The sequence below is a fragment of the Mustela lutreola genome, chromosome 1 (assembly GCF_030435805.1).
Source record: "Mustela lutreola isolate mMusLut2 chromosome 1, mMusLut2.pri, whole genome shotgun sequence".
In the NCBI taxonomy this organism is placed as follows: domain Eukaryota; kingdom Metazoa; phylum Chordata; class Mammalia; order Carnivora; family Mustelidae; genus Mustela; species Mustela lutreola.
In genome coordinates this window covers 228,092,850-228,105,173 of record NC_081290.1, presented here as the reverse complement: position 1 = coordinate 228,105,173, position 12,324 = coordinate 228,092,850, and the positions used below count along the sequence as shown (strand labels likewise).

At 51.2% G+C, this 12,324-nt stretch overlaps 1 protein-coding gene across 1 annotated transcript; it reads right to left on the bottom strand.

The window, feature by feature from the left end:
* Positions 1-985: 985 nt before the first annotated feature.
* LOC131832661 (uncharacterized) lies at positions 986-6,213 on the bottom strand. The gene is given in 7 exon segments (XM_059175980.1): positions 986-1,379; positions 1,381-1,995; positions 1,997-2,536; positions 2,538-2,936; positions 2,938-4,561; positions 4,564-5,596; positions 5,677-6,213. Coding segments are annotated over 7 exon segments (5,142 nt in total).
* Positions 6,214-12,324: the final 6,111 nt, after the last annotated feature.

Below are 12,324 nucleotides of genomic sequence, written 5' to 3'. Positions count from 1 at the left end.
AAATTTGCAACCACGGCAATACCTTCATAATAAGGCGGGCTGGAAATCAAGCAGAGCCAACAATCTTTGGCTCGGTCCGGGTCTGAATAATTGAGGGCGGTGTAGGCCCCTTTAATTAGGTTGACGAGCCTGTCTCCTGTCCCAGATTGGAGGGGTATGCTTGGAGTAGCGGGAATTAGGGTGGTGGGTGTGGGGGTAAGTATGAACTTATTGGGCTCCTTAATTGTACTGGTTCCGGGCTTTAAGGCGGGTGGTGGAACAGCGGGAGCTTTTTGGTCTGATAAGACTGGGTTAGGCCCAACGGATAGGGTTGGGGTTTCTACTTTTAGCCGTATCTTAAAGATAACCCCCCGGTCATCTGGCTTTAAATGCCATCGTAGGCCCCATGTATACCCCTGTTGCCATTCGGTGGCTCGCTTACCATGAGTGGTGAAAGAAATGTTTAAAGGAAGGCAATATCCACTATTGCATTCCCAATTACCGGGCCCACGGCTACAAGCTCGGGAGAAGGGGGGTCTCTTCCAGCCGCGGTGGACTATAATTTTGTCCCAAGATGATGTCGGTTTCCAGTATGCGTCTCCGGTAGTTTCACAGGTCCAGGCCGAACAAAAATAGCTATTATATCCCCCGCATCGCTTTGCCTCACTTTGGGATCTCCCGTCTTTAGGGCAGATGTAAAAATCGGCCCCAGCTAGAGTGCATCGCCATGCTACAGAGTGGCAACCCATTCCTCCCCATCCCCCAGCGACCACATTTCCATTCATCTCCTTAGCTAGTTGGTCTGGTTGGTAAGCAGCTATATCCCAAGTATCGAGGCCAGCGGCCAATTGGCAAAAATCAGGGCTGAGGTCAGGCCACCAAGTATTTAGGGCATGATTCCCAGAGATCGACCAGGCAATCTCCCCCGTTTGAGACAACACCTGCCAAGTTAGTAACTTAGGGGCATGAGGATTTCCCCACACAATGTATATTACATAAAGGACAATTAACAGCGAGAAAGTCTTATCTTTAAGGGATTTTGAGTACGTTGTAATTTCCATTTTGGATCCTGATGAGAGTCGGTTGAGTCTCTTTGGTGAGCGGCCTTCACATGTGAAGCGTGGATCCAAGCAGCGATTCCATCCACTTTGAGTGCGGTGGGAGTGGTCAGTAGGACAGTGTAGGGCCCTTTCCAACGGGGTTCAAGGTTTGTGGCTCAATGTCTGCGGATCCAGACGGTGTCCCCGATTTTATAGGGATGAGGCCGTAGTGAGGTGCTAAGTTTCTCCTTGTAGGCAGCTGCCAGGGGGTCCCAGACCTCTTGTTGCACCAGCTGCAAGGCTTGCAGATGGGCCTATAGAGGGGGAAGGGGAATGAGCAGAGATATCTGGCGCAAAGAATGTGACAGCAGGGGGCGGAGCACCATAGAGAATTTCAAAGGGGGTCAGGCCATGCGGGCCTGGGGTATTTCTGGCCCGATAGAATGCTAAAGGTAGGAGCAATACCCAATCTTTAGAGCCAGTTTAAAGCAGTAATTTAGTTACAGTCTCCTTAATGGTTCTATTCATTCTTTCTACCTGTCCTGAACTCTGGGGTCTATAAGCACAATGTAGTCTCCAATTAATCCCCAGAAGCTTGGCCACCGATTGACTTACCTGAGAGACAAAGGCAGGCCCGTTGTCAGACCCCAGTACCTTGGGCTTTCCATACCTTGGGAAAATTTCTTCCAGCAGCTTCTTGGCAACTATGTTGGCAGTTTCCTTTTTGGTAGGAAAGGCTTCCGCCCATCCTGAAAAGGTGTCTAAAAAATCTAAGAGATATTTATATCCATACATGCCAGGTTTAATCTCGGTAAAGTCAACTTCCCAATGTGTGCTGGGTTGATGACCACGTACCCGGACACCTGGTCCAATAAGTTTTTCCAGGATTGACTTGAGCGCAGGCTTTGCAGTCAGCGGCCGCTTGACGAAGGAGGAAGTTTTGTTTGGGGAAATAGTTTTCCAAATTGGCCCTATCCATTAAAGATTTCATCTTGCTTGCGCTTAGATGAGTCAGCCGATGGAGGTGATTTATTAGTTCTTTTGCCATTTTTATAGGCATTATAGCTTTTCCTCGGTATTCCCATTGGTTTAGGGCTGAATTGTAATTGGCCCCTAACTTTTGTATAAAGTCCAAGTCGGCCTCCTCATAATTCCAAATGGGGGTCCCATCTGTCTCTCCTGTCTCAGTGAGTATAGTGACAGTTAATAGCTGGGGCCCCAAAGCTGCCTGTTTGGCCGTCGCATCAGCCAGGCGGTTTCCTCTCGCCTCGGGGGTATCCCCTTTTTGGTGGCCAGGGCAGTGTATTATGCTCTTGGGGAGAAATAAGGCCTTTAATAGGGCCAAAATTTCAGTCTTATTTTTAATTTCTTTGCCGTCAGAGGTTAGTAATCCCCTTTGCCGATAGATTTCTCCGTGAACATGGGCAGTGGCAAAAGCATATCTACTGTCTGTATAGACATTGAGATTCTTACCTTCTGCCAGTTGGAGGGCCTGGGTTAAGGCGATTAATTCTGCCCGAGGTGCCTTCTGGCAGCGCGCTTGCCCATACAACTTGAGAGTCAGTCGTGATGGCCGCTCCTGCCCGCCGTTTTCCATCCTACAGGTAGCTACTACCATCTGTGTACCAGGTCAGGTCTGCATCCTTCATGGGCTGGTCGGTCAGGTTGGGTCGTGTCCCATACGTTTCCGCAAGGATCTGGTGACATTCATGTAATGGTGGCTCTCCAGGAGTGGGCAATAAGGTTGCGGGGTTAAGAGTCACTACAGGTCCAAACTGGATCCTGTCTGTGTCCAGGAGGAGGGACTGATAATGAATCAGGCGGGCATTAGACAACCAGTGGTCCGGTGGTTGGCGGATTAAAGATTCCACTGTGTGTGGAGCCAGGATGGTTAGGGGCTGTCCCAAAGTCAGTTGTGTCCTTGATGAGGACCGCGATTGCTGCTATCATTTTTAGACATGGTGGCCAGCCTGCCGCCATGGGGTCTAACTTCTTGGAAAGGTAGGCAATAGGGCGTCTCCAAGGCCCAAGTCTTTGAGTTAGGACCCCCTTAGCAAATCCTTGTTTTTCATCAACAAAGAGGTCGAAGGGTTTTGTTATGTCTGGCAGGCCTAATGCTGGAGATTTAAGGAGTGCTTGTTTGATATGATCAAATGCCTGCTGTTGTTGCTCAGTCCAAACAAAAGGAATATCTTGTTTGGTTAAGGGGTACAGAGGAGCCGCTATTTCTGCAAACCCTGGGATCCATAGTCTACAAAAGCCCGCCGTTCCTAGGAATTCCCGCAGTTGCCTGTGGTTTTGAGGTGCAGGAATGCCAGAGATAGTCTCTTTTCTTGCGGCCGTTAGCCATCGTTGGCCATTATATAACTCATAACCCAAATAGGTGACTTTAGTCTGGCAAATTTGGGCTTTCTTTGCAGATGCCCTGTATCCCAATTGGCCTAGGGTCAATAGGAGATCCCCAGTACCTGTTTGGCAGTCCTCTTCATTGGTAGCCGCTAATAGGATGTCATCGACATATTGGAGCAGGATCAGAGAGGGATGTCTTACCCGGAAGTCAGCTAGGTCCTGGTGAAGAGCTTCGTCGAATAGCGTTGGGCTATTCTTAAACCCTTGTGGTAGCCGTGTCCAGGTTAACTGACCTGATATTCCCAGATCTGGATCCTTCCATTCAAAGGTGAAGAGGGGCTGACTCTGAGGACTCAGTCTCAAACAGAAGAAAGCATCTTTGAGATCTAGGACCGTATACCAGGAATGGGTTGGGGGCAGGGTACTGAGTAAGTTGTAAGGGTTGGGCACCGTAGGGTGGATGTCCTCTACCCTCTTATTGACCTCTCTTAGGTCCTGAACTGGCCGGTAATCATTGGTGCCAGGTTTCTTGACAGGTAACAGAGGAGTGTTCCAGGGAGACCAGCATGAGGCCAAAATGCCCTGGTCCAATAACCACCGTATGTGCGGTTTGATGCCCTGGTAGGCCTCATTGGACATAGGATACTGCTTAACATTGACAGGAACAGCTGTTGCCTTTAATTGTATGTGAATGGGGGGCTGCTGGATAGCTAGTCCCATTCCTCCTGTTTCCGCCCAGGCATTCAGGTAAGACGTAAGCCAGGACTCTAGGTCTCTCTGAGGTTGGGGGGGCTTCTCATGTAGTCTATATTCTTCTTCTAACTGTAGGGTAAGGATGTGTAAAGGAGTCCCGTTGGGGCCGGTCACAGTGGCCCCCTGTGGCTCAAAATGGATTTGGGCCTTGAGCTTGGTTAATAAATCTCTCCCCAGGAGTGGGTAGGGGCAGTCAGGCACATGAAGGAACGAATGAGAAACTTTACTTGAAGCCAAATGTACTTTTCTCTCCGTAGTCCATCTATATTGTTTTCCTCCGGTGGCTCCTTGAACCCATGCCATCCGGTTACTTAATGGTCCAGGGCTCTTGGTTAGAACAGATTGTTGAGCCCCTGTGTCTACTAAGAAGGTGACTGGTTGCCCCCCAATGGTTAGGGTTACCCTGGGTTCAGGGGGGGCTCCTGACCCTGACACCCCTAGTCTTCATCTAAAGCCAAAAGTCTGGTGCTTTGCTTAGTATTTCCCTTAGGGTGTTGAAATTTCTTCGGGCATTCCTTGGCCCAATGTCCTTTCTCTTTGCAGTAGGCACATTGGTTTCGGTCTATTCGGGGCCTCCTTCTGTCTCCCTCCCTGTCTGACTTTCCTGTCTCTATTCCTTGATTACCTTGCACTATGGCGGCCAAGATTTTGCTAAGTTCCTTAGTTCGCTTACGTTCTCGTTTTTCTTCCTTTTCCTCAGCTTCCTTTCTTAGTTTTTCCTCTTTCTCTTCCTGCAACTTTCTAAGTCGTTCCTCCTTCTCTTCTTTAGTTTCTCTCTTATTAAAAATCTTTTCTGCCTCCTTTAATAAATCTTGTAAAGAGAAATCTTGTAAATTCTCTAAACGCTGTAGTTTATTTCTTATATCTGGTGCTGACTGCCAAATAAATGCCATTGAAACGTTTCCTCTCTGCTCATTGCTATCTGGGTCAAAAGGCTTATACCTGCGATAAGCCTCCTTAAGCCTTTCTAGGAAAGCGGTTGGAGATTCCTCTGACCCCTGAGTCACCTGTCTTACCTGAGCCAAATTGGTGGGGCGACGCCCCGCGTTATGGAGACCTGCTATGAGTAACTGGCGGTAAAGATTTAGGTGGGTCCTACCTTCGGTGTTGAAATCCCAGCGGGGACGGGTCAAAGGGAAGGCAGCATCCATCACATTAGGGAGTTGTGTGGGCCTTCCGTCGTCTCCTAAGACCTTCTTTCTGGCCTCCAGAAAAACCTTTTGTCTCTCCTCGGTGGTGAGGAGAGCCTGCAAGAGTTGCTGACAATCATCCCAGGTGGGATGATGGGTGATTAGAATGGATTCAATTAAGGCGGTTAGAGCTACGGGGTCCTGTGAAAAGGAAGGGTTATGGGACTTCCAATTATATAGGTCGGAGGCCGAAAAGGGCCAATATTGGAGCTGATTGCCTGGCCCTCCTCCTTGGCGCAGGGGAAAGAGGTTGGAAGTTCCCTCTTGTGTCGGTTCCCTGCGACCCTAAGTCTTCCCACCATTGGGGATGGCGAGGAGTGGCGTTCTTCAGGTGGGTGCTCGGGCTCCCCTGTGGAATTTGGTGCCTGCGCAGGAGGGGGAGGATGATAAGGGGGAGGTTCTTCGCTTAGGAGGTCTATTAAGGGGGAGTCCTCAGGAGGAAGGATCTTTTGTGGTTTAGGACGCCGGGGAGAAGAGGGATCGCTGTTAGAGGAAGAAGAAGGTTTGGGAGGGTCGGTAGGATTTGGGATAGGGTATGGGACAGGGGGAGCGGAGGGTATTGGGGGAGGAGTAGTCTCTGGAAGGGGTTTAGGCTTTGGGTGAGCGAAGGGAGAGACCCAAGGAGGATTATCAACCAGGCTTTCCCAGACTACGATATAAGGTACTTGGTCCGGATGGCCTTGGGGTCCCTGATCGAAGACTCGCTCTTTGACCTGCAAAATAACATTAATGTTAAAGGTTCCATCTTTGGGCCACCCAACATTGAGGGTGGGCCATTCTGAAGTACAGAGAGTCTGCCATTTTCTTCTTTTGATTTCCACCGACAGGTTGTTGGCTCGAATTTGGACATCTCTCCAGTGACCTAAAGTGAGACTTAAGGGGGTGGTAAGTGTTTGCCCCATTTTAGAGTCAAAGAAAACACCAAGGACAATAAGTAAGACACACAAAACAATTAACGAGAAGGACGCTGCGCAATTTCGGTACAAAACCGAAAGTACAAATTCAACCGGCCCAGGGGAACCACGAGGTCTCCCTGTGGCGGACAGAACCAGCCCAGGGGAACCAAGAGGCTCCCCTGTGGCGGACAGAACCAGCCCAGGGAAACCAAGAGGCTCCCCTGTGGCGGACAGAACCAGCCCAGGAGAACCAAGAGGCTCCTCTATGGCGGACAGAGAAATGCATCCCTTGGATACTTGTGGGGCCCCGAAAAAGCGGGCCCCCTTGATCCCTGGGGCGTCCCCCAGGGTGGCAGGGGAGAAGTCCGAGTTCGTCAACTCCTTCTCAAGCTGCCCAGAATACAGATCAACAACGCGTTGTTGTACAGTCCTATACAGGCGTATAGGCAGGACAGACGAGAACACGAGACAGGAGACAAGAATACAGTTATTAAGACTTAAATGCTGGCCAGCTTACCTCCCGGTGGGAGTCGGTTGGATCCTTGGGCAGGAGTCCGATGATCTCGGTGGGACCTCCAAATGAAAGACCCGCGGATCCCCTTACCCAAGAATTCAACACTGCCACAGGATGCAAACAGCAAGAGGTTCTTTATTGTAGCGCGGGCGCCGGCGGGTGGTCAGTAGCTCCTGCTAACTGAGCACACCAGGCTGGGGTAGTGCAGGATTTTTATAGACAGGTACAAACAAGTTTTGGGTGCGGCAGATCTGATTGGCTGGCAATTTGAACATTTGAAAAAGGCATACTTGGTGTTAGTGGATTGGCTTTGGAGGACCCGCACACGCACGAAGAAAAAGGCGGGAAGGGGGAGTGAGGAGGGGGAGTTGGACCTTATTACTCAGCAGAGAAGCATCCTGCCTACGTGACTAGGCGGCCCCCTGCCTATGTGACCATGGGCCCCCTGCCTACGTGACCATGGGCCCCCTGCCTATGTGACCATGCCTCGGCCATTAGCAGAAGGTATCTTGTTCAAACAGGAGACAAGTGTCACACCCTAAAAGCCAAGCGGTTACAGAAAGGCAAAAGAGCGGTTAATTAGTTAACAACTGGGGGAAGGGTCTTTCAGAGGTAACTATACCTGATTGGTTAACAAAGTAACAACATTCTTCATTTAAGTATAGGCAGGTCCCCCCTTTTTTGGCGGTCAGAAGGTCTAAGGCCTGTTGGTTCTGCAGAGCTAAGGCCACCAGGCTGGTAACTTGTATCTGTAGGGCTGTGAGGGAGTCAGCAATCCGTTCCATGTCATCATTCAGGGCTTGGGAGAGTTTGTAATAAAAGTCTATGGAAGTTCCTGTCCCCACTGTTCCGGTTGCCACCCCTGTGGCTACTCCTGCCCCTATTATGAATGGAAGGAAGGCAGCCCTTCCTCCACGGTGTTGGGGGAATAGGATGGATTGCAACTGGGATTCAGAGTAGATGGTGGTAGAAGGAGATAGTAGAATGAATATACAGCCTAGGGAATCATTAGTGGTCAGGCAGCGATATGTTCCTTGAGGGCACGAGAGAAATATTCCCGAGGGAGTACACTAAGGGAGGGAGGAGTTAGTGATGCTGGCAGCTGCCATGGTAAGGGGGGAGTACACATTAATAATAGGTATGTTTCCCCCCGATAGGGCCAATAAGAACCGTATTATTTGTGGTTGTAGAGTTAGGGAGTGGCCAGTCAATAGGGAGGGGTACCCCTACAATGTTGGAACGTGTTGAAAAAGAGAAACAGATCCAGCAGTCACTGTCACCGTTCTTCGACACATTCTCCATAGGTTGTAACTAGAATTCAGGAGGGCCACTGTCAGTTGTTCAGTGGTAGGGAATTTTTGGATGCTACCGAGATTGATGCCCTTATAGATCGGGTCACTGGGGCTTGGAGTCGTTTAGTCAGGTCGATGACCGCTGTTTTAATGCGTTTGCGGCTAGCCTGGTCCTGGACCCCTCCCCCGTCAGAGAGACCAACATGACCCAGATAGGTCCAGCAAACTTTTCCAGACCTGGGGTAGATGTTGCAGGGGGCAATACCACGTTTGGCTGTCACGAGGTCAGAAACCCAATAGGTTTTCTGGTCATATGTACAGGTTGTTGGTTTCTTTCCCCGGTAGCAGGTTGCAGGCATATAAGTAAAGGCTGAGAAATAGCGAAAGGTACCTGAACCCCTCATGCAGCTAGACTCACATGGGTCCGCCTGGTTTGTCTGGATTAGAAGGAATATGAGAAGGAGCCCTAACCAAGCGAAGTTTGGTGGGGCCTGCCATCTGGGAAGTCCAATCAGTCTCTGTGGGTGCCCGTTTGAGATTGTTGATATGTACCCATGCAGAGTGCCCCAACAGTTTCGCAGCAGATGGGGCGGTAAGGACAACCGTATGAGGCCCGGTCCACTGGGTTTGTAAGGAGCCTGGCCGCAAGCTTTTGAGGAGGACCTGGTCCCCAGGAGATAGATCTTGTAGACCCCCTTCGGAAGCATGGTTGCTTGGGGCTGGGATGACAGTGTTGGCGTGGGCCCTTAAGAGAGCTCGGAGGCTGTAAAGTAATTAAAATGGGCTTAAGCCCGAAGGCCTGCTGGGTGTAGTCCGGAGTCTGGTGAGAGCCAGGGGCAGAAGTGTGGGCCAGGAAAGGCGGGTCTCTAGGGTAAGTTTGGTGAGTTGGACTTTGAGCAGCCTGTTGGCCTTTTCTACCTTACCTGATGACTGTGGGTGGTATGGGATGTGAAGTTTGCAGGTTATGTTGAGGCTCTCAGCTACCTGTTGGGTTACACTGGAGATGAATGTGGTCCGTTGTCAGACTGGAGGGTCCGGGGCAATCTGAACCTCGGGATGATGTGCTCGATGAGTATTGTAGCCACCACATCCGCTGTTTCCCGGGCCGTGGAGTATGCCTCGATCCAGCCTGTGAATGTATCAACCAAGGTTAATAGGTAGAGAAAGGTTTTATGGCGAGGCATGTGAGTGAAGTCCAGTTGCCAGTTTTCCCCCCCGCTGATGACCTCGGAGCTGATGGTTAGGCCCTGGTCTGCGGATATCTCCTTGTGAATTCACTCCCAGCCGAGCAGGCTTTACAAGCCCTGTGGACAACTTTGATTACCTTAGATAAGGAAGGATGATAGAACAATGGCTGAAGAAATTGGTGGAGAGCCTTTGGGCCAATATGGAGGGATAGATGGATGTCAGTAATTAAGGTGTGCGCCAGATTGCCTGGCAGGGCAATCCTGTCCTGAATGTAGATCCACCCCTTATCTCCAATCTTTCCTCCCCGTGCCTGGAGGGCTGTGTTTCCTTTGTAGAGTAGGAAGGCTGGTGAGGGGTGTTAAGAAAGAGGATAGGAGACGCAGAGGTATTTAGGGCCCTTTGTCTGGCCACTGAGTCTGCCCTGTTGTTACCTAGGGAGACCAGATCCTTGGCCATTTGGTGGCCTCGACAGTGAACAACTGCTACCTCAGCGGGCAGACTAAGGGCCTCAAGCAACTTGGCGATGAAATGTCCATTAGCTATAGGGGTGCCCTTGGTCGTTAGGAACCCCCGTTCTTACCAAAGAGGAGTGTGAGTTATGAGGTAGGCATATTTTGAGTCAGTGTAAATGGTGACTCGTTGTCCCTTCGACAAGTGTAATGCCCTGGTGAGAGCTACGAGTTCAGCCTTCTGGGGAGTGGTTCTGATTGGGAGGGGAGCCATCTTTAATACCACATCCATGGTGACCACAGTGTAAGTAGCGTGTCTTTGGCCTCACTGCCACGAAGAGTATGCGGTCAGGATTGGATAGTGGTTGATCAGAGAGACCGGGATGGAGAGGAGTGAGGTCCTCTATAAGTTGTAGACAGGAATGAATGGGTTCCGGGGTGGGCGAGGGTATAGGCATTAAAGTTGCGGGGTTTAAGCGGGGGGAGGTAGAGAGAGAGATATGTGGGTTTTCTAGGATTAGCAGATGGAATAGCTGGAGACGAGAAGGAGTCAGATGGGCCAGGGGTCGGTGGCTAAGGAGGTCCGTGAGTCGGTGGGGAAAGTAGACCGTAATGGGCTGCCCTAAGATCAGTTTGTGGGTCTCCTTTGTAAGGGCCCTGAGGCAGGGCTGCCATCCCTGGGCGGTGACATCCAGTTGCTCGGACAGGTAGGCTATAGCCCTACCAGTTGTGTTAGGAGGCCAGTGGCTGAGCCGGAGCGCTCATCAGTGTAGAGATGGAATGGTTTAGAGAGATCAGGTAGGGCTAAGACTGGCCCAGTGGTAAGGCAGTCACTTAGTTTAGAGAATGAGTGGCGGATCGAAGTGGGATCAGTTAGGGGACCCTGGGGGGGTCTCTTTAGCCGCCTGGTAGAGGACAGGCCAGGATAGAGAAATTTGGAACCCAATGTCTGAAGAACCCAACCAATCCAAGAAAAGAGAGTATTTCATCCGCCGTTTGGGGAGGTTGGAGTTCTTGGAGGAGTCATATGCGGTCCCCGGTAAGAGACTTAGAAGTGGGAGTCAGAAGTACACCCAGATAGGTAACCGAAGGGGCACACAATTGGGCCTTAGAGGGGATGACTCGATATCCCCCGGCCCCCAGGAAGTTAAGTAGGGGTCATCTTGGGAGACCGAGAGGGAGGGGCTACAGAGGAGGAGGTCATCCAAATATTGTAGTAGAGTACTGGCCTAAGGACGCCCTGCTGTAAGTCTGTAGTCAAGGCCTGGCCGAAAATGTGGGGGCCATCCCTGAACCCCTGGGGTAGGACAGTCCAAGTTAGTTGTCCAGAAGCATGCATGTTGGGATCCTCCCAGGTAAAGACAAAAAGAAAATAGAAATCAGGGTGCAAGGGGACGGTGAAAAAGGCGTCCTTCAGGTCCAGTACTGTAAAGTGAGAGATGTTTGGGGGAATGCAAGACAATAGGGTGTAGGGGTTAGGAATGACTGGATGGAGGGGGAACCACAGCCTCGTAGATAAGCCTAAGGTCTTGTACCAGTCGATAAGCCCCTGAGGGCTTACGTACTGGGAGGATGGGGTGTTACAGGGGGAACTGATGGGGACCAGGAGTCCCTGACGCTTAAGCCGTTCTATGATAGGTTTCAGGCCCCGGGGGTGGGCTAAGGAAATAGGAAACTGAGCTCAAGAGGGAAACTTGGAGTTATCCTTAAGCTGTACTTTAACCGGGGTAGGTGGGAAGCGATGATAGGCTCCGAGGTGTCCCACACCCGAGGATCTACAGTGGGTAGGACATCTGGAGCAGGGGTCGAGGGAGTGGAGAGGTATAGGATGAGACGAGTTGAGGCGGAGGGAGGGGAGGAAGGGGAGAGGCAGATAGTTGCCCTCAGTTTCTGGAGAATGTCCCTCCCCAATAGAGGGACTGGGCAGGAAGGAATCACTAGGAACGAGTGGGAGAAAGGGAACCCATCCAGGCTACAAATAAGGGGGAAGGGTCACCCTAGGATTGGAGGAGGTCCCATCGATCCCCATAACAGTAATTGGTGGTTTCTGTAAGTCCCGAATAGGAAGGCAGAACAGAGTAGGTAGCCCCCGTGTCCAGCAGAAAGGAGATGGACTTACCCCCTACCTGGAGCATGACCCTGGGCTTGGCCTGGGTGAGAGGGGTGGCCGAGTCTGGGCTTCATCAGTCGTCCTCCAATCCGAGCAGTTGAAAGGCTGGACTTACTGTCTCGGGGGGTCCCCCACATTGAGGCGCCAAAGATACCCCGAGGTTAGGGCAGTCGGATTTCCAGTGGCCCATCAAATGGCATTAAGGGCAAGACCGAGTTGGCGGCTTTGGATTGGGGCACTGGCGAGCCCAATGTCCCTCGGCCCCGCATTTGAAAAAGGCCCCCGGGGGGGGTGGTGCGATTGGTTGCCCCTCTCTGTTGGCTCCCGGAGCCGGCCGGCCACAGGGCTGCTACCAAGGCTTGGGTCTGCAACTGAACCTTTTGCTGGAGTCTGGCTTGTAGTTTAAGCTCAGCCACCTCCTCACGGGAATTAAAGACCTTAAATGCCATTTTCACCAAGTCAGAAATGGGGGTCCGAGGGCCCTCCTCAGCCTTTTTAACTTTCTCCATATATCTGGCGCCGATTGAGAGATAAAATGAGTAGCCAGTACCGTGGCCCCTGCAG